This window comes from Callithrix jacchus, chromosome 3, assembly GCF_049354715.1.
Source record: "Callithrix jacchus isolate 240 chromosome 3, calJac240_pri, whole genome shotgun sequence".
NCBI classification, from domain to species: domain Eukaryota; kingdom Metazoa; phylum Chordata; class Mammalia; order Primates; family Cebidae; genus Callithrix; species Callithrix jacchus.
This window is the reverse complement of record NC_133504.1, coordinates 120118754-120144236: the sequence shown is the minus strand read 5'-3', so window position 1 is coordinate 120144236 and position 25483 is coordinate 120118754. Positions and strand designations below refer to the sequence as shown.

The following is a 25483-nucleotide window of genomic DNA, read 5'->3' as shown; positions in this document are numbered from 1 at the left end:
GACCAGCCTGGCCAACATGGTGAAACCCTGTCTCTACTAAAAATACAAAAAAAAACTAGCCAGACCTGGTGGTTTGTGCCCATATTCCCTTTTAGGTGCTTTTTATACATCATGTGTTAGAGGATTATCCATACTCTGATTTACATAGTAAGATTTCAGATTTGCATCGTATATAAGGGTATAACTTTATATTATTTTGGCTGGGCATGGTGGCTCATGCCTATAATCCAAGCATTTTGGGAGGAGGCTGAGGCAGGCAAATCATTTGAGGTCAGGAGTTCGAGACCAGCGCCTAGCTAACGTGCTGAAATCCCGTCTCTACTAAAAATACAAAATTAGCTGGCATGGTAGTGTGTGCCTGTAATCCCTGCTACTTGGGAGGCTGAGATAGGAGAATCACTTGAACCTGGGAGGCAGAGGTTGCAGTGATCCGAGATCGTGTCACTGCACTCCAGCCTGGGCAACAGAGGAGACTGCGTACCAAAAATAAAATAAAATAAATTTATTTTATGTAGAGTTTGAACATGTAGAAATGTAAAGGAATGAAATTTGTTCTCTCAACTTTGTATTTCCAAGAGCAGTAACTGGTTTCTTGCTAAAAAGCTCTAGGATAATAATAGTTAAAATTTACGGAATGCTACCTTTGTGCTAGGCACTATACAAAGCACACATCATATATTAGTTCATTTAAATTTCACAACACTCTGATGTATAGATACTATTGTAAGTGTTTTACAGATGAAGGAATGAAAGGTAACTTTGAATATGTTAAAGCTACACAACTAGAATGTGTTGGAAAAAGGATTTCAGCCTAAATTGTCTGACTTCAGAACTATCATACTCTTCATGGTTAGTATATAATAATAGAATGATTTGCTTTGGAGGATAGGATCTGTAAAGCGGAATTCCATCTACAAAAATCTTACTTTATGATGAAATTTGCTAGACTACAGTCCTTAGGTTATGTGATACCCAAAATGAAAACTAAAGGGTTGAAGGTTTTTACTGACTGTAAATGTTTGCTTAATATATTCTATTTTTGTAAACTTAATTGAGTATCAGGCAACTGTGTATCAGTTGCCTCTTTTTTTTTTTTTTTTTTTTTTCTTTGAGATGGAGTCTTGCCCTGTCACCCAGGCTGGAGTGCAATGGGGCCATCTCGGCTCACTGCAACATCTTCCTCCTGTGTTCACGTGATTCTCCGGCCTCAGCCTCCCGAGTAGCTGGGATTACAGGCGCAAACCACCACACCTAACTTTTTGTATTTTTAGTTAAGATGACTTTTCACTATGTTGGCCAGTCTGGTCTTGAACTCCTGACCTTGTGATCTGCCCACCTCGGCTTCCCAAAGTGCTGGAATTACAGGCGTGAGTCACTACGCCCGGCCCATTTCCCTCTTATTTAGCATACTTTTTTGAGCGTCTGCCATAGACCTAGCACTGCAAAATGTTGATGATATGAAGATGAACGGGGCACACATTCTGTTCCTCTGTCTTTGAGATTTTTCACAGTGAACTGACAGCAACATGAACAACTGCTTTTTGTTTTAAAAGAATTAATTGAGTTAGTTAACTCTGTGAGTAGATAAAAGATAATTCATGGTAAAAGATAAAATATATTCATGGTAAGTATGGTATGTAGTGAAAAGTTGATCTTTCCACTCGGTCCTTTTGCCATTCATTTGTAATGGCCTGTGCATATATAAGTACATGGATATATTATTTGTGTTTTACCTACATGGTAGTGTATTATACCTACTAATTTTGCATACTACCTGCTTTTTAGTTAACAGTGTATCTTGGAAATAGTTTTATATAGGGCTGTCTAGTCATTTTATCTGCATTTTATTGTGTGAGATATAGTGCATGATTTATGTAACTATTATTGATGCACATTTTTCTTTCCAGTCTTTTGCTATTACGAATGATCCTGCAGTGAATAATCATGCATATAGATCCTATCAAATACAATGAATATGCTTGTAGTGTAAACTTGAGAAATAGAATTGTTGGCTCAAAGGATGTTTGCATTAATAATTTTGATAGGTAATACCAAATTGCCTTAGTAGAAATCTTGCAAGTGTTCTTACCAGCAGGTATTATTAGAATGCCTATTTTTTCATAGTATAGTATAGTCAAGTTTTTTCATCTTTGACAATTTTATAGGTAATAAATCGCATCATTATATTTATATGTCTTTTATTATCAATGAGGTTGTATACCTCTTCATGTGTTTAGGAGCCATTTATATTTTCTTTACTGTGAATTTTCTGTTCATGTCCTATTCTAATTTTTTGTTGTTATTGATATGTAGAAGCTCTCTATATATTATTATATACAAATATGATTTTCGTATATTATGAATTAACACGTCTGTGATATAACTTATGATTGATATGACTGCTTTAACTATCATATTAGAGGATTGGATCAAGTGCTGTGTAATCACAGATGAAATGTCAATTCCATCTGGGGAAGATTAGGGCAAGAAGTATATGAGCTGGGTATTGAAAGATAGAATTTTGCAGGGGGCTGGGCATGTTGGCTCTTGCTTGTAATCGCAGAACTTTACAGGCTGAGGTGGTTGGACCACCTGAGGTTACGAGTTCGAGACTAGTTTGGCCAACATGGTGAAACACTGTCTCTACTAAAAATACAAAAAAATTAGCTGGGCTTGGTGGTGCATGCCTGTAATCCCAGCTACTCAGGAGACTGAGGCATGCGCATCACTTAAACCTGGGAGGCGAAGGTTGCAGTAAGGCAAGATCATGCTACTACACTCCAGCCTGTGCAGCAGAGTGAGACTCTTAAAAAAAAAAAAGAATTTTGCAGGAGAATTGGTTGAAAGGTATTTTGGTAGTGCAGAGACATGAAAGTGAAGGATAGAGATACAAACATAGTCTGATTTGCCTTGAATATAAGATGAATAGCGAGGTGGCAGAAATGTAACAAGATAGGAAGCTTCCTTTGAGTGTCAATAGTGCCTGGATTTTTGTTGTTGTTGTTAAGGTGTGGGAGTACTGCTTGTACCAGTTTACATCCCCACTTAGTAATGAATGAGGAGTGCCAGTTTTTCACATGCCTAACAACCATGGATACTATCAATCTTTATTTGTGTTTCTTCACTGTATTTTTTTTTCTTTTGAAATGGAGTCTCATTCTGTTGCCCAGGCTGGAGTGCAGTGGTGTGATCTCGGCTCATTGCAACATCTGTCTTCCGGGTTCAGGTGGTTCTCCTGCCTTAGCCTGCCAAGTAGCTGAGATTATAGGCATGCACCACCATGCCTTGTTAATTTTTGTAGTTTTAGCAGAGATAGGGTTTCATGATGTTGGCCAGGCTGGTCTTGAACTCCTGACCTCAAGTGATCTACCTACCTCGGCCTCCCAAAGTGCTGGGATTACAGGTGTGAGCCACCATGCCCTTCATTGTATTTCTGGCTTATGCCTTTTGCCCGTTTTTTTGTTGGGCTTTGTCTTTTCTTTCTGGTTTGTAAACATAGTTGTTTATTAGGGATATGAATTATTTCATGAATGTTTTATCTTTAAATGTTGTTTTCGTTTATACCCTAGAAATGTTTCAGCCCTAAGTTCTATTCCAGTATGGTTTTAAATGTGCTTTTCAAAAACCTAGAAAGCATAGCACAAGAAATATACCTACCATAATTCTTGTGCTATGCTTTCTAGATTTTTGAAAAGCATGTTTAAACACAATGAAAATTTATAAACAGAGGGTTTTTTTCATGTCTGACAATGAGAGGTATTTATAGTTTGATGAGAATTATAGTATTCATAATTTTAGTTGTAGTTTTTATTGTTTCATGTATTGATTTTATAATATACTAAAAAATGTTTTTTTCATGGCTAGATTTGTTTTTTATTAGTATCTGAATGGAGTAGAGGAGCGTGTGCTAGCTTCTCATCTATTTCCTTCTGGCTCTCCCCTCTCCCCTGTGTATGTGCAAGCACATATCCTCTATTTGCCAGTAGCAGATCCTGATTTTTAAAAAACCCATTGAGTTGAGTCTGGTTTTGTTTCTCTCTTGACAATAGGTTTACTATCTTGCTTATGTCAGATATCTGAATGCCGTATCTCTTGTGTAGGGACTGACATAAATAATATTTACACCTGCAAACAGGTATGCCTCTTCATCTGTCAGAGCGTTGAGTCAATCTAGTCAGGAACAGAGTTAGGTTTTGGTTTTGTTGTTGCCATGGTTACCATCAGCTTCAAATTTCTGTAGTTATCTTGTTCTTAGGGTGGGGGCTGGGTTGCTGGAGGGTTTTTCTCAGTGCTCCTGTTCCATGCTCAGTTTTCTGCCTTCCCTGTGCAGCTGTGCCTCAGTGGCAGGGGTGGGTTGGGTCACTCTTTTGTCCCCTTTCTTAGCAGTAGACTTCTATTCCTGGTGCTGGGTGGTGGGAAGGAGTCTTCTTTATAAATCCAGCCCTAATTTTTTTTGTTTTTTTTTTGAGATGGCGTTTTGCTCTGTTACACAGGCTAGAATGCAGTGGTGCAATCTTGGCTCACTGCAACCTCTGCCTCCTGGGTTCAAGCAATTCTCCTGCCTCAGCCTCCCCAGTAGCTGGGATTACAGGCACCCACTACTGCACCCAGCTAATTTTTTCATTTTTAGTAGAGATGGGGTTTTACCATCTTGGCCAGGCTGGTCTTGAACTCGTGATCCACCAGCCTTGGCCTCCCAAAGTGCTGAGATTACAGGCATGAGCCACTACGCCCAGCCTCAGCCCTAGTCTTAAGTAGGCCCAGTGCAGCTGGACCTTAGGGGTTGGGGTTTTCTCAGCATTTCTGTTCCTTCTCTTCATGGCACCGCTTGTCTGTTGCATGTCTTATGGGGAAGTTTCCTAGCCTTTCTAGCTTGATTGGTACAGGATACTGTGCTTAGGTCTAGTTCCTGCCCTGCTCCCAGAGGAGAGAAGTATTGTAGGTTTCTATCTTCTTCCTCCCTTTTACCACCAGACACAGTGCATGTTTACCTGTGCCTTTTCCTGTGTGCCTGCAACCCTCTGCGGGGGTCCTTCTGGTCTTCTGCTTTGCTCAGTCTTTTCTGGGAGCACCCGGTGGGAGGTATGTGGAAAATGGCCTGTGAATTGAGTGTGAACTCCCCATGTGCCTGGGTCTCCCAGGAGGTTTATACTGTCACACTGGCCCTAAAATTTTAGCTGATTGTTTCTTACCTGCATGCCTTTCTCTTGTGCTCTACCACAAGGGAGACTGTGGTGGGAACTGGAGTGTGGGACTGACTCTCCTTGGATTTCAGGTTATTTGCATTCAATCTTGCTCTGTCATGAGTTAAGTTGTGATTTTATCGAGCTCTTTGACATTGTTAATGGTCTTTGCAGCTTTTACATTTTAAGTGGAAGCAGAACTTCTGCGTTTAGTTTAAAAGGTAATGAGTAAACCAGCATTAGAAATGTTAATAAATGTATTTATGTGATTACACTAAGAAATAAGAATTCCAAATATTTCCATTCCATGAATATTCCCTGGGTATTTTCTCTTTAGTGTTTAGTTCATTTTAGTTTGACAGAAACTGTATGAATTTCTTCCCACTAATTTTTAAATGTAAAGGATTCTTCAGCCTTGGAAGGACTTGGATTGGTCTCTTGGGGATTACAGATTTCCAAAGGCCTTGAAGTGAACTTTATTATAGCACTGATTTTTAAAAACCATATTTTATTGGGTATGACCGTGAAATTAATGTTTTTGGAGTTAGGAGACAGATGAGGCAGGGAAAAAGTTATTGCTTGTGTGCAATCTCTTGTTACTCATTTAATCTGTGTGGTTTAGTTACCCAGGTAACTACAGCTAAGTTCTGTTCTCTTTGATTCAGACTGCCAGATGTTTGTTCTCTACCTTCCCAAAAACCTTTCTAGTATGATTTATTGTATTCTCTGAGAATCACTGTATTTAAGTGTTCCTGATAGAGCTTTACATATTGCATGAGCAACAAGGTTTTTCTGAATGTGATTCTTATGAATAAAGATAGCCATTTTTTGGAAGGCCATGGAGAACAGGCTGCAGGTCTGTTAGATTAGTTATTATTGAAGGGATTTGTTAAAATGAATTTCTTTTTTTTAAGAATGCATTTTCCTGAGTGTCCTATTTGATCAGTGTTACAATGTTGTTATACTTTTTTTGTGTTTACACATATTTTCATTCAACTGCTTTAAATATTTTGTGAAACAAGGTCCAAAGTATAAATAAATAAATTACAGTATACCCAGCTGAGTCTCTGTGTGTCATACCTTCATCAGGTTTTGCAAATACTTACTAATTTAAAAAGTCATATTTCAGCCTTGGGGAATATCAGATTGATTGTAAATTAAATGCACAGGTTCAACTATGATCGAAATTTAGTGGTGAATTCTGCATTTATGTAAAGTAAGTCTGGAGGCTACAGCTAGAACATTTTGTTTATTTTAAATAGGAGAGTTTATTTCTAAAACAGTCTTTCCAGATCCTTACTCTCTTGGCTTCTCTGCTGTTTTGCTAAATATAAAGTAAAAATGTGGTTTCTCCAGTTTGGAAGGTTTCAAGACTTTGTGGAGTATTTCCAAGGTAGCTATTGAAATGTGTTGTATCCATTTGCTAAGATTTGTCATCAGTCTAGAGGGACAGCTGTGCCCCATTAAAAATGAGCATTGTCATTATCTAATATTCTGTTGAATTGCTCACAAACTGGGAGAGTACTGTTATTAGTGGTGATAGTAAGGATTTATTGAGTGCTAAAAGAGAATAGAATTATACGTTGAATTAGGTTTTGAGGTCTTTTTAAAAAACCTGTTTTACTGTCATCCATTTCTTTCACATCAGTTTTATAGGACTTCATATTCATTTTTGGCCATAACAAATTACCACAAACTTTGAGGATTAAAACTACACACAAGTTTTTCATTTCACAGTTTAGTAGGTGAGCAGTCTGACATGGATCTCATTGGGCTAAAATCAAGGTATTGGCAGTTTTTTTTTTTTCTGGAGGCTCTAGGGGGGTAATCCATTTCCTTGCAATCCCCAGCTTCAAGAGGCCACCCACATTCTTTACCTCATGGTCCTCATCTTTCATCTTTAAAGCAATGGCTGGTTGCTTGAATTTTTCCAGTGTCATTTTCCCATCTCTGTGTGATGCAGTTGGGTATAGGAAAAGACTCTCACTTTTTAAATTTTATTTATTTTATTTTTTTATTGCATCTTAGATTTTGGAGTACATGTGAAGAACATGCAATATTGTTGCATAGGTACACACATGGCAGTGTGATTTGCTGCCTTCCTCCCCATCACCTATATCTGGCATTTCTCCCCATGCTATCTCTTCCCAACTCCCCACCCCCTGCTGTCCCTCCTCTATTTTCCCCCAACAGACCCTAGTGTGTGATGCTCCCCTCCCTGTGTACATGTGTTCTCATTGTTCAACACCCACCTAGGAGTGAGAACATGCAGTGTTTGATTTTCTGTTCTTGTGTCAGGTTCATCTATGTCCCTACAAAGGACTCGAGCTCATTGTTTTTTATGGCTGCATAATATTCCATGGTATATATGTGCCACATTTTCCCTGTCCAATCTATCATCAATGGGCATTTGGGTTGGTTCCAGGTCTTTGCTGTTGTAAGCAGTGCTGCAATGAACATTTAATGTGCATGCATTCTTATAGTAGAATGATTTATAATCCTTTGGATATATACCGAGTAATGGGATTGCTGGGTCAAATGGAATTTCTATTTCTAGGTCCTTGAGGAATCACCACACTGTCTTCCACAGTGGTTGAACTAATTTACACTCCCACCAACTGTGTAAAAGTGTTTCTATTTCTCAACATCCTCTCCAACATCTGTGGTCTCCAGATTTTTTAATGATCGCCATTCTAGCTGGCATGAGATGATATCTCAATATAGTTTTGATTTGCATTTCTCTAATGACCAGTGATGATGAGCATATGTTTGTTGGCTTCATGTGTGTCTTCTTTTGTAAAGTGTCTGTTCATATCCTTTGCCCACTTTTGAATGGGCTTGTTTTTTTCTTGTAAATCTGTTTTAGTTCTTTGTAGATTCTGGATATCAGCCCTTTGTCAGATGGGTAGACTGCAAAAATTTTTTCCCATTCAGTTGATTGCCGATTCACTCTAATGACTGTTTCTTTTGCTATGCAGAAGCATGTGATCAGACTGGGCCCACATAGATAATCTAGGATAACTCTTCATCTCAAGGTCTTTAACCTTATCTTGCTTGCAAGGTCTTTTTTTTTTTTTTTTGCCTTGTAAGGTAATATATTCACAAGATTTGGGAATCAGGATATGGATCTCTTTGAGGGTTCAGTATTCTGCCTACTGCAGAACCCAAACCTCTTTCCAGAATACTATTAATGAATTTAAAACTTTTGTGGTTAAAAGAGGATAGCCATGATTTGAATTAATGCTGAGAAAATTATATCACCTCTAGTTCTGTCTTTTTTTCTTCAAACTCTTATCTGCCATTACTTGTTGAATATATTTTCTTAGATATTTTGTAAGCACCTTGTTAACTTTTGCTATGTTACAAACATATCTGAGTGCCAGCTGACATAGGCTGGGTTTGATGGATGTCTCTGATGACCTTGGCTGGACTTGTAGTACATCTGAGAGTTTGCAGGTCAGCTGAGAATTGTCTAATGTATCCTGGGGCTCTGTGGAGGCAGCTCTGTTCTACATGTCTCTTATTCTCCTACCTTTGAGCTAGCCTAGGCATGTTCTTCTAATGAAAATGGCAGAAATGCAAACATGAAAGTAGAAACATTTGAAACTTCTTTTGGCCTAAGCATAGAGCAGGAAAACTGTCATCTTTGCTTTATTCTGTCAGGCAAAAGTTGTCACATGGCAAAATAAAGGGGCTGGGAAATATACTCCTCCTCTTTAGTGGGAGGAACAGCAGAGTCACTGAGCAAAGGACTTGAAAGGAAGCAAAGAATTGGGACCAATGGTACAATTGACCCCATACTCAGACTTTGTATCCCACAAACTGAACTAATCTCTGACTACCTCCCTCACCAGACCAGAAACCTGTTTTGCCTTCTTTATTTCTGATCTTAGTTAATGATTCTATTCTATGCATAGTCACCCAAGTATGGAATACCTAGGAAGTATTTTGGAGTCTTTGTTTTCTCTTTTTCCTATCTTCAGTATTTACTTTTTTTTTTTGAGACAAGGTCTCACTCTGTCACCTATCTGGAGTGCACTGGCATAATCATAGCTCACTGCAGTTTCAGACTCCTGAGCTCAGATGATCCTCCCAAATCAGCCTCCTGAGTAGCTGGGACTACAAGCATGTACCATCATGCCTGTCTAATTTTTTTGGTTTGGTAGAGGAAGGGTCTTGCTATATTGTCCAGGCTGGTCTTGAATTCCTGGCCTGACACAGTCCTCCTGCCTTGACCTCCCAAAGTGCTAGAATTATAGGCATGAGCCCTCGTGCCTGGCCCAGTATTTAGTTTGACAGTGTTTCTCTAATCTATCATCTTTTCCAGTCTTATTACCATTGTCTCTCTGGTTCAGGTTCTCATATCTCTGAGAAGAAAGGGAGGGAATAGACTTAATTGTTTCCAATCCTACTTTCTTCAGATCTCTTATATTGCAGCCAGAATACACTGCCTAAAATACAGATGTCACTCCTATTTACTGACTTCTTATTGCCTTTAGAGGATGTCCCCTGTGATCTGTCTTTTCTAACCTCATCTTCCACTCTTGGCTGCCTTCTCTTTTACCGTTTTAGTTCAGAAGTCAGCAAACTTTGGCGAGCGAGCCAATATTGTTTACTGACTGTATTTGCACTACAATGGCAGAGTTGAGTCATTGCAACAGATGACTCACAAACCTAAAACATTTACTCTCTGGTCCTTAGCAGAGTTTATCGGCCCTGCTCTCATCATGTAGAACCTATAATAGCTCCCTTCTTATACCATTTTATGCCTCAGTGCTTTTTATTATGTTTTTTCTTTACGTGGCTAAACTCTATTATTTTTTAAATAAAAGCTTTATTAAGGTATAATTACATATCATACAATTCACTCGTGTATACAGTTCATTGGTTTTTAGCATACTCACAATTGTTCAGCCATCACTGTAATCAGTTTTAGAACATTTTCATTGCCCTCTGAAAAAACCCCATTCCCATGAGCATTCACTCCCTGTTCCCCCAACCTCCTCTTCTAGCACTGAACAGCCACCAGATTGACTTTTCGGTCTCTATAGATTTGCCCATTCTTAATATTTGGTATAAATGGAATCATGTGTGGTCTTTTGTGACTAGCTTCTTTCACTTAGCTTAATGTTTTTAGGGCTCATGCTCTTTTATTAATTACTGAGTAATATTTCATTGTGTAAACATACCACATTTTATGTATCCATTCATCAGTTGATAGACATTTGGGTTGTTTCTACTTTTTGTCTATTATGAATAATGTTGCTAATAACATTTGCGTACTAGTTTTTGTGTCATATGTTTTCACTTCTTTGGGGTGCTAACTCTTCCTTATCCATTTCTTAATGGATAAGGGGTCATTCACTTTGGGGTCATTTCCCCTGTAAGTTTTCCCTAGTCTTTTAGGCTGGGTTAAGTGTCTTTTCTGTCAGGCTCTGATGATGCTCTCGTAATACCACATTATATTGAAATGATCTGTTAGTATGTCTCTTTCCTCTACTCCTCTGTAAGATAATAGAGAGCAGCATCAGCACCATAATTCAACTTATTTATGACTTCAAACATTGGAAAAGTTCACTTCATGTTTGTTGAATTAGAAAAACTATAAAGCAGTTTATGCTTTTGAATTAAAATTCATTCTTTGTTTTTTTCTCTTATGTGCATTGGCTTTGTTTAAAAAAAGTCTTAGAATATATATTGATATAACTGAATTTATTTTCTTTTAAGGTCTGCAAAGAAAATTAAAAAAAGTGCTAAAGAAAAAGCACCAGATGAGAAAAAAGCTGAAATAGAAAAAATAAAGGCATATCCCTATATGGAAGGTGAACCTGAGGATGATGTCTATTTAAAACGCTTATACCCAAGACAGATATATGAGGTGGAGAAAGCTGTTCACTTACTTAAGAAATTTCAAGTTCTTGACTTTACTCATCCAAAGCAAAGTGTTTTTCTTGATTTGACACTGGATATGACACAGGGAAAGAAGGTATGTAGATTCTGTTAAAATAAGTTTATTTCTGAACAGTGACTATAGGAATTGGTGTTTATTTTATTTTATTGTTGTTACTATTTTTGAAACAGGGTCTTGCTTCGTTGCCCAGGCTGGAGTGCAGTGGTATGATCTCAGCTCACTGCAAACTTCACCTTCCAGGCTCAGGTGATCCTCCCTCCTCAGCCTCCTGAGTGGCTGGGACTACAGGTGTACCACGCCTAGCTAATTTTTATACTTTTAGTAGAGGCGGGGGTTTCCCCATTTTGCCCAGTCTGGTTTGGAACTCTTGGGCTCAAACTATCTGCCCTACTTGGCCTCCTGGGATTACATGCATGAGCCACTGTGCTTGGTCTCTTAATTTTCAAAATTACTGCCTCTCATAATTTGTAGAAAAGTGCATGCTCTTTCTGTACTTTACCATGAAAAATTTGTTTGTCCATTTACAAATTTTCCAAAGATAAAATTTGTTGAAAACACTCTAGAGAGTTAACATAGAGTTTCTGTTTCCCTGAAGAGTCACTAGTATAAATTTCAATAAAACTAGTGTTAAAATTAGTTGAGATATCACTTAACTTTGAAAAGTGACTTAAACTGCTTAGGTGACATGTTTCTTCTCTGTAAATAAAGGCTCTGGATTAGCTCAGTGTCCTTCAGATATGTTCCTTGGGGTCCTAGGTTGAGACTAAGTTTTCTTTTTTTCTTTTTATTGCATTTTAGATTTTGGGGTACATGTGAAGAACATGCAAGATTGTTGCATAGGTATATACATGGCAGTGTGATTTGCTGCCTTCCTCCCCATCATCTGTATCTGACATTTCTCCCCATGCTGTCTCTCCCCAACTCCCCAACCCTCACTGTCCCTCCCCTGTATCCCCCTGACAGACCCCAGAGTGTGATGCTCCCCTCCCTGTGTCCATGTGTTCTCATTGTTCAACACCCACCTAGGAGTGAGAACATGCAGTGTTTGATTTTCTGTTCTTGTGTCAGTTTGCTGAGAATGATGGTTTCCAGATTAATCCATGTCCCTACAAGGGACATGAACTCATCGTTTTTTATGGCTGCATAGTATTCCATGGTGTGTATGTGCCACATTTTCCCTGTCCAATCTATCATCAATGGGCATTTGGGTTGGTTCCAGGTCTTTGCTATTGTAAACAGTGCTGCAATGAACATTCGTGGAGACTAAGTTTTCATAGGTGGCATTCCAAGTTCCTCACGCTTGCTTCAACCAGAGCTTCTCTGCTTTATTTATTTATATATTGGAATTCAACAGAATACTATTGATTATAAAACTCTAAATTAGAAGCAGGAAAAGACACTAGCTTAGTATTAAGGTCTAGTTTAGCCCTAAATTTTATAAGCTTCTTGCTTAAGAGTTCTAATGTTTTTAGAAATGGCTTTAATTTTTATTCTAAGGATGTCCTTTTTTTGGACAAGCTAAAATGTATTAGTTTTTGAATGTAATTTAACAACCTCAACAACAACAGTAGTAGAGCACGTAGGAGGAGGCAGTACAATGCAATACTTAAGAGCACAGGCTCTGGAGTCCACCTGCAGACCGGAAACCTGCGTCATTGCTTTTTGAGTTTGGACTTCTTTGCTCCATGACTTTGGGTTTAATACTTAACCTCTTCAAATCTCAGTTTCTTCATCGCTTTCTAAAAGGGAATAAAATGTTCCTGTGGTTGTGGAGGATTAAATGAGATAATGCCTGTAAAGGATTTAGTGTGTGCTTAATAATAATAGTCAACATTTACTGAAAACTGTTTATCAGCTACAATGCTAAATGCTTTGCATGTGTTTCCTTGTTTAATTCTATAATAATCTCAGAAGAGGAAGCTGAGGTATAGAAAGTGAAATAACTTTTTAAAGGTCATAGAATAGGGGGCAGAGGTAAGATTTGAAGCAAGGCCTGTGTGCCTGTGGACGCCACCAAAGAAGCATTGTTGAAGTCTCTTCTCCCTGCGATCGTGTCTAAGTTAGAGTCTCCTAAAGAGCCAGAACAGCTGAGGATGCACTTCATTGGAGGGTTGAGCTTAGAAACAACTGATGAGAGCCAGAGGAGCCATTTTGAGCAATGGGGAATGCTCACAGTCTGTGTGGTAATGAGAGATCCAAACACCAAGCACTCCAGAGGCTTTGGGTTCATCACGTATTTAACTGTGGAGGAGGTGGATGCAACCATGAATGCAAGGCCACACAAAGTGGATGGAAGACTTGTGGAACCACAGAGAGCTGTCTCAAGAGAAGATTCTCAAAGACCAGGTGCCCACTTAACTGTGAAAAAAATATTTATTAGTGACATTAAAGAAGACACTGAAGAACATCACCTAAGAGATTATTTTGAACAGTATGGAAAAATTGAAGTGATTGAAATCATGACTGACCAAGGCAGTGGCAAGAAAAGGGGCTTTGCCTTTGTATCCTTTGACGACCATGACTCCGTGGATAAGACTGTCATTCAGAAATACCATACTGTGAATGGCCACAACTGTGAAGTTAGGAAAGCCCTGTCAAAGCAAGAGATGGCAAGTGCTTCATCAGCCAAAGAGGTTGAAGTGGTTCTGGAAACTTTGGTGGTAGTCGTGGACGTGGTTTTGGTAGGAATAACAACTTTGGTCATGGAGGAAACTTCAGTGGTCATGGTGGCTTTGGTGGCAGCCATTGCGGTGGTGGATATGGTGGCAGTGGGGATGGCTATAATGGATTTGGTAATGATGGAAGCAGTTTTGGAGGTGGCAGAAGCTATAATGATTTTGGCAATTACAACAGTCAGCCTTCAAATTTTGGACCCAATAAAGGGAGGAAACTTTGGAGGCAAAAGCTCTATCCCCTAGGGTGGTGGTGGCCAATATTTTGCCAAACCATGAAACCAAGGTGGCTATGGCGGTTCCAGTAGCAGCAGTAGTTTTGGCAGCAGCAGCAGATTTTAATTAGGAAACAAAGCTTAGCAGGAGAGGAGAGCCAGAGAAGTGAGTGACAGGGAAGCTACAGCTTATAACAGATTTGTGAACTCAGCCAAGCACAGTGGTGGCAGGGCCTAGGTGCTACTAAGAAGACAGATACTCATGTATATGGGCAGAAAACTGGAGGACTGTATTTATGACTAATTGTGTAATGGGTTATTTTAGTTTCTGTTCTGTGGAAAGTGTAAAGCATTCCAACAAAGGGTTTTAATGTAGTTTTTTTTCTTTTTTGCACCCATGCTATTAATTGCTAAATGTAATAGTCTGATCGTGACTCTGAATAAGTGTCTTTTTTTAATGTGGAAAAAAAAAAGCTTTGATGCAAGGTCTGTCTCATTTCTTAATTCTCATTTATTAGAAACAGTTCATAACAGCTGTGTTGCAATTTTGTATTTTGTATCAGAGTGTTACTGTTCTTTTATTTTGAAAATTTTGTACTGTTCAAGATGATCACTTTCTCAGTCAATCATGAATGTAGCTGATAATGATGTTTTGTAGCCCCACAAGCTTCATTTCATAAGTAGAAGCTGCTTGAAAACTAGTGACATTGAAAAGATACTTTTGTCTTCTGAAGGCATTTTTTTTTCTTCATACAGTGCTTGTACAACGAGCCAGTATTCCACAGGGGATGCTATTATTGTGACTGCTTATGACTGAGAAATTTGCAGAAACCAGTTGTGACATGTTAATGGCAAAGGAATGCCAGTCCATAAAGCTAAGCTGTATGATATAAAATATTCTTAATAATTTGTCTCTTCTTGTCTGAAAAGAAACTTCCAGGAGGATGTTTCTACTCAAAATAGGATTTTCTTGATCTTTCAATCAGTTTTATTAGGGGAATGACCACCTTTTCTTCAAACCTTAAGGCTGTAACAGAACTTTGGAGGGCCTGGAACTTGTTTCTATGTAGTCTCCCTAGGAGACTAGGTCTCAGGTCTTAATAGTTCCTGGTCAAAATGACTGAACAGATTAGTTTGAAGATCCTATAAAATCTCCACTTGTATTAGCTTGCCTCAAATTCATGCCATTGTTTATTTAGAATTCTCCAATTGACTTCCTAAGTAAATTTGAAAGTCATGATGGCCTAGGTTGTTTCGAAAATGGAGTCACTCAGAAGAGCCATTTAGGCTTGGCATTTTGTCTTGGGTTTAGGGTTTACAGTTCCTGATAGTTTAGAGCCAATGATGACAATTAGGGATGATCTACTAGGCAGATCAGCTGGACATTGTCTTGTTCAGTATGTACAGCTGTTTTCATGTCTCCCTGATGGTGTCAGAAGATTACATAGTTTTAAAACAGTCAATTGAAGGTAGCAAACATTTATTATTCATCAAATGGAAAGCATTCTAGTAGTGCTGGGGAAGATGTTGATATGCAAACACATTTCATAATATTTGAGAGACTGATGAATGATGTAGAGATAGAAGCCAAGTGGCATGGGATTATGAACCTGGAAAAAGAGATTTTGGTTTTTATTATCAAAAAAATATAATCTTGAAAAAGAAATATAATATCATGTGCTTTAAATTGTAATTGATGAATAGTAAGTAATTCATGAATAGTAATCAATGAATAGTTCTGAATTAATGGGAGAACATACAGTAGAATCAGAACACTGAAAACATGTCCATTCTTGTTTTATATAGAATTGTGTGAGAGATAGAAAAGATACTACTTTTCATAATTATTTTTCCTTGTTGTGTATTTAGAAAGACGTGGAGCCATTTACCAGTGTTGTTAGTTTGCCATATCCATTTGCTTCCGAAATTAAGAAAGTCGCTGTATTTACAGGGGTGAGTAACTTCCATCAACTATTTATATTTAATTTTTTTCTAGCAATCACTAATTAATCGTTGATTATTAATCAATGATTAGCATACTGAATAAATGGAGTTAGAGAAAATACTAGCATTCACCTAGTCTCATTTTCTCCATTTGGAGCTCAAAACAGTTGGATGATTTATTTGAGGTTATGTTATTAGCTTGAGAAAGAGCTAAATTAGAACATTAATTTCATCATTACTAGAATGCTACATTATGTTTCTCATAAGAAACTGAAGAGTGGAATTTATCAGTTTCTCCTATTAACTCCTGCTTCCTGTTCAAACTTCCCTTCCCAAACAACAATAGGATTATTTTAAAGCAATAGGGAACCATTTAGTGCTGTGGTGCCTTAGAAACCACCATTTTCTTTTGAGACAGAGTCTCGCTCTGTCACCCAGACTGGAGTGCAATGGGTGTGATCTCAACTTACTTGCAACCTCCACCTCCCTTGTTCAAGCGATTCCCAGACTGAGGCTTCTGAGTAGCTGGGACTACAGATGCACACCACCATGCCCAACTAATTTTTGTATTTTTAGCAGAGATGGGGTTTCACTATATTGGTCAGGCTGGTCTTGAACTTGTGACCTTGTGATCCACCTGCCTTGGCCTCCCAAAGTGCTGGGATTACAGGCGTGAGCCACTGCGCCCAGTAAGAAACCACAATTTAAAAAGCATCTAGCTTTTATAAAAGTGTTGTCTATTTATAAATGTTTGTTTATAATGTGTTTCGAATTTCTTTTTTAATCATCCACAAACTATAATTGTTCTGATTGTAATAGCCCTGATGGATTTAATTGAAAATTGATGCATTCAGTTCTTTTTAAGACAGAGTCTTGCCCCGTTGTCCAGGCTGGAAGTGATGCACAGTCACTATAGCCTCAGACTCCTGGGCTCAGCAATTCTCTTGCCTCAGCCTACTGAGTAACTGGAACTATTGGTGCTAGCCACTATGGCAGGCTAATTTTTAAGATTTTTTTTTTTTTTTTTGTAGAGATGGGTGTCTTATTTGTCCAGGCTGGTCTGGAACTCCTGGCTTCAAGCAATTCTCTTGACTCAGCCTCCCAAAGTGTTGGGATTGCATTTCTTTTCTTTTTCTTTTTTTTTTTTTGAGATGGAGTTTTGCTCTTGTTGCCCAGGCTAAAGTGCAATGGTCCCATCACAGCTTGCCGAAACCTCCACCTCTTGGGTTCAAGCAATTCTCTTGCCTCAGCCTCCCGAGCAGCTGGGATTACAGGCATGCACCATTATGCCTGGCTAATTTTGTATTTTTAGTAGAGACGGGGTTTCTCCGTGTTGGTCAGGCTGGTCTCAAACTCCAGTCCTCAGGTGATCTGCCTGCTTTGACCTCCCAAAGTGCTGGGATTACAGGTGTGAGCCACTGCACCCAGCAGCATTTTCTCTTTTTTTTTGAGATGGAGTCTCTCTCTGCCACCCAGGTTGGAGTGCAGTGGCATGATCTCAGCTTACTGCATCCTCCACCTCCTGGGTACAAGTGATTCTCCTGCCTTAGCCTCCTAAGTAGCTAGGACTGCAGATGTGTGCCACCACATCTAGCCAACTTTTGTATTTTTAGTAGAGAAAGAGTTTTGCAATGTTGGCCAGGCTAGTCTCGAACTCCTGACCTCAGGGGAACCACCCAGACTTCTGGGATTACCAGTGTGAGCCACTGTGCCCAGAGCATTTTCAGTTAAAAGCTACAATCTGTGCTTTGAACTGTGATATTATTTCTGACAACATACTTCAAAGCAGACTGAATATATTTAAAATTAAAGATTGATGTTCAAACTATTGTGTTTTGGTAGAATGCATCAGAGGTCGAAATAGCAGAAGAAAATGGAGCTGCATTTGCAGGAGGTACTAATCTGATACAGAAGGTACAGTGTTGTTTTCATGTTCATTAGATAGAGAGATGATTCTGTCATTTTTGCCAATCAGTGATTTATTTATTATATGTGGAACACTAGGCTTGTATCTTACAATAGTGGGGCTTTTTAAGAACAGGGAAACATTTTCCAACTTTCTTCAGTTTCAAAATCAAGCTAGGAGAGAACTATCCAGACAGTCTGTTTTGTGTGTGTGTGTGAGTTTATTGTGTGTGTGTGTGTGTGTTTTGAGACGGAGTCTTGCTCTGTCGCCTAGGCTGGAGTGCAGTGGCTTGATCTCAGCTCACTGCAACCTCTGACTCATGGGTTCAAGTGATTCTCCTGCCTCAGCCTCCTGAGTAGCTGAGACTACAGGCATGCACCAACACGCCTGGCTAATTTTTGTCTTTTTAGTAGAGATGAGGTTTCACCATATTGGCCAGGCTGGTCTCGAACTCTTGACCTCGTGACCCGCCCACCTTGGCCTCCCAAAGTGCTGGGATTACGGTCATGAGCCACCGTGCTCGGCCAGTGTGTGTTTTCTTTTCTTTTTTCTTTTTATTATTCTTTAAGTATATACATGTGCAGATCGTGCAGGTTTGTTGCATAGGTATACACGTGCCATGGTTATGGTTTGCTGCATTTATCACCCCGCCATCTACATTGGATGTTTCTCCTAGTGCTATCCCTATCCAATCCCCGCTCACCCACCCCACCCCAGCCCCTGAGGTATTCCTCCCTTATTCCCCAATCCCCCAGGCCTTGGTGTGTGTGTTTTCAAGACAAGGTCCTTGTCTGTTGCCCAGACTAGAATATGGTGGTGCCATTATGGCTTACTGCAGCCTTGAGCTCCTGAGCTCAAATAGTCCTCCTGCCTTAGCCTCCTGAGTAGCTGGGACTAAAGGTGCATGCCACTGCACTCGGTTAACTTTTTGTAGAGATGGGGTTCTCACTTGTTGCCCAGTCTAGTCTGGAACTCTTGGCATCAAGCAATCCTCCTGCCTTGACCTCCCGAAGTACTGAGATTACAGGTAGGAGCCACCACACCCAACCTCAGACAGTCTGATATTGATTATACTTGACTTATATCGTGATTATTATTATTGCTACTACTTTTTGCTTGCTTCTTTTTTGTCTATGAGAGTGTTATGGATAGGAAAGGGGGCAATGTGACTCTGGTTTTGAATGTAAGATTTAAAATGAAATCCAAAAGATCACATGGATTTCATGGCTTCCCATGAACCCCTCTACTCATGTTTGAAGATCAAATATTTGGTTTGTTTTTTGGAGTGAAAGTATAATTCACTTAGTAGATTATAAAGTATGATATCTGCCCTCTATAATATTGGTGCTTTTGGTTCCTCTTAACTTTTAGCTCCCAATCCTTTCAGAGTGGCATAGGCTCAGTATGGTAGCAACAAATGATTATGTAGCCTGCCTTTAGAAAGTAGCAAAGCTTGGCTGGATGCAGTGGCTCATGCCTGTAATCCCAGTACTTTGGGAGGCTGAGGTGGGCAGATCACTTGAGGCCAGGAGTTTGAGAACAGCCTGGCCAACATGGCGAAACCCCACCTCTACTAAAGATACAGAAATTAGCCAGGCATGATGGCGCGTGCCTGTAATCCCACCTGCTTGGGAGGCTAAGACAGGAGAATTGCTTGAACCCAGGAGGTGGAGTTTGTAGTGAGCCTAGATCACCCCTGCACTCCAGCCTGGGCAACAGAGTGAGACTCTGTCTCCAAAATATGAAGAAGTAAAATAAATAAGAAAATAACAGAGCTTGGGGAGCCTCTTTGAAAATTAAAACCTTTTTTTTTTCTTTTTTTGAGACAGAGTCTCACTCTGTCGCATAGGCTGGAGTGCAGTGACTTGATCTTGGCTCACTGCAACCTCCGCCTCCCGGGTTCAAGCGATTCTTCTGCCTCAGCCTCCTGAGTAGCTGGGATTACAGGCATGTGCCACCATGCTGTATTTTTAGTAGAGACAGGGTTTCACCATGTTGGGTAGGCTGGTCTTGAACTCCTGACCTCATGATTCGCCCACCTCAGCCTCCCAAAGTGCTGGGTTTACAGGCGTGAGCCACTGCTCCTGGCTTTTTCTCCTTTTTAAGAGGTAGAAAGAAGAGGCGTGGAGTTATTTCACAAAAGATTTTCTTAGTGTTCTCTCTAAAAGTTCCTCTTCTAAATAAAATAATTTATGTTATGGAATTTTTGGTGGGGAGGAGGAAGGAGACAGGAAACAGTGACTTAAAAATTTATTCTTTGTCCCATATTCTAATTTTCATTTGGGGAACTTTTAACTGGGCCCATCCTTTGAGATATAGAGCAGTGCTTGTAGTTTGTTTTTTTCCCTCCCCTAAAAGTATTCTAAATTTGGTGAGGATTCTGGATTCTTAAAGAGAGTCTTCAGTATGATTTTTGGGAATAGAACTAGTGGAAAGTAGGAAGAGTATGCTTTCATACAGGTTCTAGGCCAAAGAGAGTGCCATCCAGTTCCTTCTGATGTATTATTAATTTTAATTAAAATGTTATTAAAACTTTTTTAATTATTAAAAATAATCACAAATGTTTGGAAATTTGAATAGAGCTGGGTTTCTGGAATTAGATAACGAATCTTGAGTTTGTGTACAGCTTTCTGTTTTCTTCTTGCAAGCAGAAAAGTTATCCTGTGGTTCTTTTTTTTTTTTTTTTTTTTTTTGATTTTTTTTTTGAGACAGAGTCTTGTTCTGTTACCCATGCTGGAGTGCAGTGGCACTATCTCAGCTCACTGCAACCTCCGTCTCCTGGGTTCTAGTGATTCTTCTGCCTCAGTCTCCCTAGTAGCTGGGATTATAGGTGCCTGCCACCATGCCCAGCTAATATTTGTATTTTTAGTAGAGACCGGGTTTTGCCATGTTTGCCAGGCTGATCTCGAACTCCTAGCCTCAAGTGATCTGCCCACCTTGGCCTCCCAAAGTGTTGGGATTAAGGTGTGAGCCACTGCTCCTGGCTGAGCCACCATGACTGGCCTCTGGTTCTTAAATGTTAAGCAAGAAGTTACTTTCAAAAAATAAATGGTAATATAGCAGAAATGTGAAGCTGTAAGTTCAGTAAATGAAACATATTTTTTAAAGTAACCCAAATAAGAAGGCCAAAGACATTTAAAAATTCTGTAGTATAGAAAATATTAACAGGTACAGAATTTCTTTTTAGGGCCCCAAAAGAGGATCTGTTATTAGAGGGAGCATGCCACCTATGTAAGGCATTATAACCAGGATAAGTTGGCAAGTTACCCCATGATGTCTTTTAAAGCTAGTCCATGTTATTTTTAGAAGGTATTCAGGTTATGAAGTAAATTCAGTATAGTTTTGTAAATAGTATTATGGCTGCAATTTTTATACATTCCTGTATTTTTAAATTAGTTTATCATTTTATTTAGCTCTTATAAAATGCAAAGTAGGATACATTTACTTAGTCATTTCTTAGATAACACATTCATTTATTAAATTTATTTTACTTTGTTTTGAAACATTACAGATATACCTGGTTCTGAGAGATTTTAACGTAACTTCATATTTTTACTTGTCTCTAAGAGCATGATTTCCAGCCACAGTTTATTATTACAAGATACAATCTGAAGATTATTTATAGCATAACTTCCAAGTACAATTTTAATTTAAAGGAACATGTCATAGAATTAGGATTCGAAAGTCTTGGAATAGAAATCTCACATACAGTTCTTTGACATTTTGAAATTGCCTCTGCTTTCCTATTTCCAGTGATGAGAGCCCTGGTTCTGGACCCACACTGCCTATAATTCAATTTTAGCTCTGCCTTCTTAGGTACAGATTGACTTATCTTCCCTGAGCCCTCAGTTTTTTTATCTGGAATGTGTAGTCAATACTGGTACCGACTCAAGGTTGTCATGAAGACTATATGTTCTAAATTATTTTAACTATTTAGCAGAATGTTTGGCACATGAGAAGTGCCCATTTAATGTAAGTTGTTTTTAAGGAGAGGAGAGTATGTTATTTAAGGACTAAAGAATTTGTACGAAGAATAGTAACAGAAGGATAAAATTCCATAGTCATTGCATAATTTTGTTAGAATTCAAGTTTTTAATTAACCATGTACCCCCAAATCAAGGCTTTGAGTGGCGTATTGTGGTAAGATTTCATACAAAGAGAATTCATTGATAAAATATTTGTTGCTCAGGCAGTATCATTCTAAAAAGTTGCTTCATTTTATAATCAAGTAACTTTTTTTTTTTTGGTGACCAGATTGGAGTGCAGTGGCACGATCTCAGTCCACTGCAACCTCTGCCTTCCTCACTTAAAGCAATCCTCCCACCTCAGTCTCCTGGTTACCTGGGACTATAGGTGTGTGCCGCCATGCCTGGCTAATGTATTTTTTGTAGAGATGGGGTATTGCCTTGTTGCCCAAGCTAATTTCAAATTCTTGAGCTCAATTGATTCTCCTGCCTTGGCCTCCTAAAATGCTGGGATGGAGGTGTGGAGTTTAAGTGGAGTATATTGTATGTTTAAGTGGGGTATATTAAGTGGAGTTTTTAAGTGGAGTATATTGTAGCAGTATATTAGTTATTCTGGGTGTTTGCCTGCATTAATAAAAATATTTTCTAAAAATTGAATATTAATTCCTTTGTTCTGAGAATGGATATAGAATCTGGATAATAAACTATAAATGAACTTGTCTTTGATCAGCCCCTCTTCTTTTATTAGTTATCAGTGGTAAGGAAAATTTTAGTTTCAGTTCTTTGTGAAAATAATTATAAATTCAGTTCTCTGATGCTCTAAATTTAGGGAGCTAGTGGTTGCTGGTGAGTTTGGCAGTTAGTGGTTATTAATTTTACATGTGATATATTGCAAAATTTTCAGCTTTTGTAGGTTTCTTCAGTTTTAATAAATATATGAATTTAACTTTGTACACATTCATTGCTGTATTCTAACTTGTAATACTTTTGCCTAACAACCCCAATGAAGAATTAAAACCATTAAGCTTTTTTTAATTGATGTGGCTGTTTTTAAAGTAAAGGAATATGTTTTGCCTCTGATGGTTTTTATAATTGCAAGTGTATTTGTATGATCCTTGTGTTTGAAGAAGAGATCCTTGTGTTTAATATCTATTTTCTGAATTATAAAGGAAATTACTGCATTGTACTCTTTCAGAATGATAAAGCTTTTCATGTCATCTAAGGTCACTCTTCTTTTTCTTTTTTCAGATTTTGGATGATGAAATTGTTGTCGACTTTTATGTAGCTGTTCCAGAAATAATGCCTGAACTTAGTCAATTGAGGAAGAAACTGAATAAAAGATTTCCAAAGGTTTCTCAAAGTAAGAGAATTCCTATTATTTCGATATACTGTCAACAACTTTCTTGTGAACTTTGCATAGTTAGAAAACAAAGTTGTTACATATATGTATGTAGAATAAATAGTGTGTCCTGATATTTGAGTTTGAGTTATGAGAACATATAGATTTGATTTTTTCCCCCTTTGGCATTAATACTGGTAATCTAATATGATTTGAAAACCTAGTTAGTTTATAATACCAGTTTTAAAAATTTAGATTGTAGTCTAGCTCCCAATTAGTGGAATGTATTACCTACTCAGTATATTATCATCATACTGTTTTATTGGCTTTTATCCCTATTTATAAATATAGTATGTGTGCTCATTATTTAAAAGTGTTCAACATACATAAATGTTGACCATGTGCATGGCTCTGGAGATAATTTCTCTTAAGAAATTGTCCCCTATGGATATTTTTTTCCCTAAGACATCCAATAAGAAAGTTAAGGTCACTAGATAAGGAACCATGCTATAAAGTGTGAGGTATGATATAATAAATTCACAAAGTGCTAGAGGTGTTCAGTGGAGGCAGAGTTTACATGTAGGTGGGGAATCAGGGAAGGCATCATAAAAGAAGTGACATTTAAACATAAAGGAGGTAACAGTAGGATGGATCAATTGAGGAGAATAATATTTTAAGTAGAAGGAATTAAGCATAGACACTAAAGTATGTCAGAAATTATAGGCCATGTGCAAGAAATACCAATTAGCTCTCTTTGACTGTGGGGAATGATACCCCTACATTGAAATCGAAGAGAATAATGGGAAATGATGTTGGAAAGGTAGATTGATGCCATATTGAGAAGAACTTTGAATGATGGGCTAATGAGCATGAACATCTGTATTCTGTATTCAGCAGGATTCCCTTAGAATTTTTTGAGATGGGAGTGACATAATCTGTTCTTTAGGGCTTTAATCTGGCAAGAGGTTTTAAGAGAATTGAAACTAGAGTCAGGGAAACCAGTAGAGTGCAATGGCAAGAGACTAATAAATGTAATGTTTAAGCTAAGGTCTTCATAATGAGACTGGAGTGAAGTGCATAAATGTTAAAAGATATTAAGACTTAGCAATTAATTAGGAATGAACAGGTTGAGGGGAGAAAAGAAAGAGTCAAATGATACTGAGGTTTTTTTGTTAAAGACTAGAGTCTTAAAATAGTGCCATCATTAATGGAAATAGAGTGCATTTGTGAGGAAAAACAAGTTCACTAGCTGATACAGTTTGTTTTAGGTAGTGCTGGATGTCTGGTATATTATTATTTCAAATAAAATTTTATAGTATAAACAGAACAAATATTTTTAAATTGTTTTAGTAGATTTGTCTTCAAATTTTAACTAGTTGTGCTAAAAGGTTCTGCTAAAATTTTTATGTATCCTAGCCATTAACAGTTGTCTGAATTCTAGATCATGACCTGTAAATTCAAATGGACTCCCCAGCTCTTCTGTTGTATTATTGTTTGTTTGATTATTTATTTATTTATTTATTATTTTTTTGAGACAGAGTCTTGTTCTTTTACCCAGTCTGAAGTGCAGTGGTGTGATCTCAGCTCACTGCAACCTTCGCTTCCTGGGTTCAAGCAGTTCTCTGCCTCAGCCTCCTGAGCAGCTGAAATGACAGGCATCTGCCACCACGCCTAGGTAATTTTTGTGTTTTTAGTAGAGACAGGGTTTCACCGTCTTGGCCAAGCTGGTCTCGAACTCCAGACCTCATGATCCACCCGCCTCAGCTTCCCAAAGTGCTGGGATTACGGGCTTTAGCCACCACACCTGGCCTTGTTTGATTATTTTTGATAGCATGCATTGTCACAAATATTTGTTAGATTTCGGACTGATATGTGACACTTTTTATTAGGGGTTTCCCTTACAGCAATGCTTGTTATTAGGGAATCTAATTTATATTCTTTCTTAAGTAAGACCTAAAACTGAACATATTTTTTTAAAATTAAACCAGAATTGCAGTTGAATATGATGAAAATATTTCTCATAATTTTTTTTGTTCTTAAATTCAAACTCAACTCAGAGCAAAACAAACAGTACTAAGTATAGTCAAAACCAAAAATGAATACTAATATAGTCGTATTCATCTAGCTCCTTGCTTTGCATGGTGAACTGATTTTTAAGAGACATTTATTTTGTCACCTTTGCTACTTTAGGCATTCTGTGTATAACCCTTTTAGCTTCTTTTTTTGTTTGTTTTTTAGTTTTCAAATAACTTATTTCTTTATTCCAGATAATGAGTTTTCTAATAAAATGTTTCTTTTTATTAGTGAGCTTTACTTTATTTCCCCTTTCATAATGAATTACAACTTCA

The 25483-nt window shown here is 38.2% G+C and overlaps 2 protein-coding genes across 4 annotated transcripts in view; both read left to right on the top strand.

The window, feature by feature from the left end:
• Positions 1-25483, top strand: part of MRPL1 (mitochondrial ribosomal protein L1) — a 177586-nt gene that overhangs the window by 71510 nt on the left and 80593 nt on the right. For all 3 annotated transcript variants that reach the window (XM_078367007.1, XM_002745705.7, XM_008993109.5), the window contains 4 exons: positions 10911-11169; positions 15851-15934; positions 17768-17839; positions 23045-23156. In XM_078367007.1, the coding sequence (XP_078223133.1) occupies positions 10911-11169; positions 15851-15934; positions 17768-17839; positions 23045-23156 (527 nt within the window). The remainder of the gene's footprint in view (positions 1-10910; positions 11170-15850; positions 15935-17767; positions 17840-23044; positions 23157-25483) is intronic.
• On the top strand, positions 13090-14876 carry LOC144576417 (heterogeneous nuclear ribonucleoprotein A1-like). The gene has a single exon (XM_078367008.1). The coding sequence runs from the start codon at positions 13188-13190 to the stop codon at positions 14010-14012; it is 825 nt and encodes a 274-aa protein (XP_078223134.1). The 5' UTR covers positions 13090-13187; the 3' UTR covers positions 14013-14876.

Coding starts and splice junctions, on each gene's coding strand:
- LOC144576417 (XM_078367008.1), top strand. CDS start 13,188: ATGCACTTCATTGGAGGGTTGAGCTTAGAAACAACTGATGAGAGCCAG.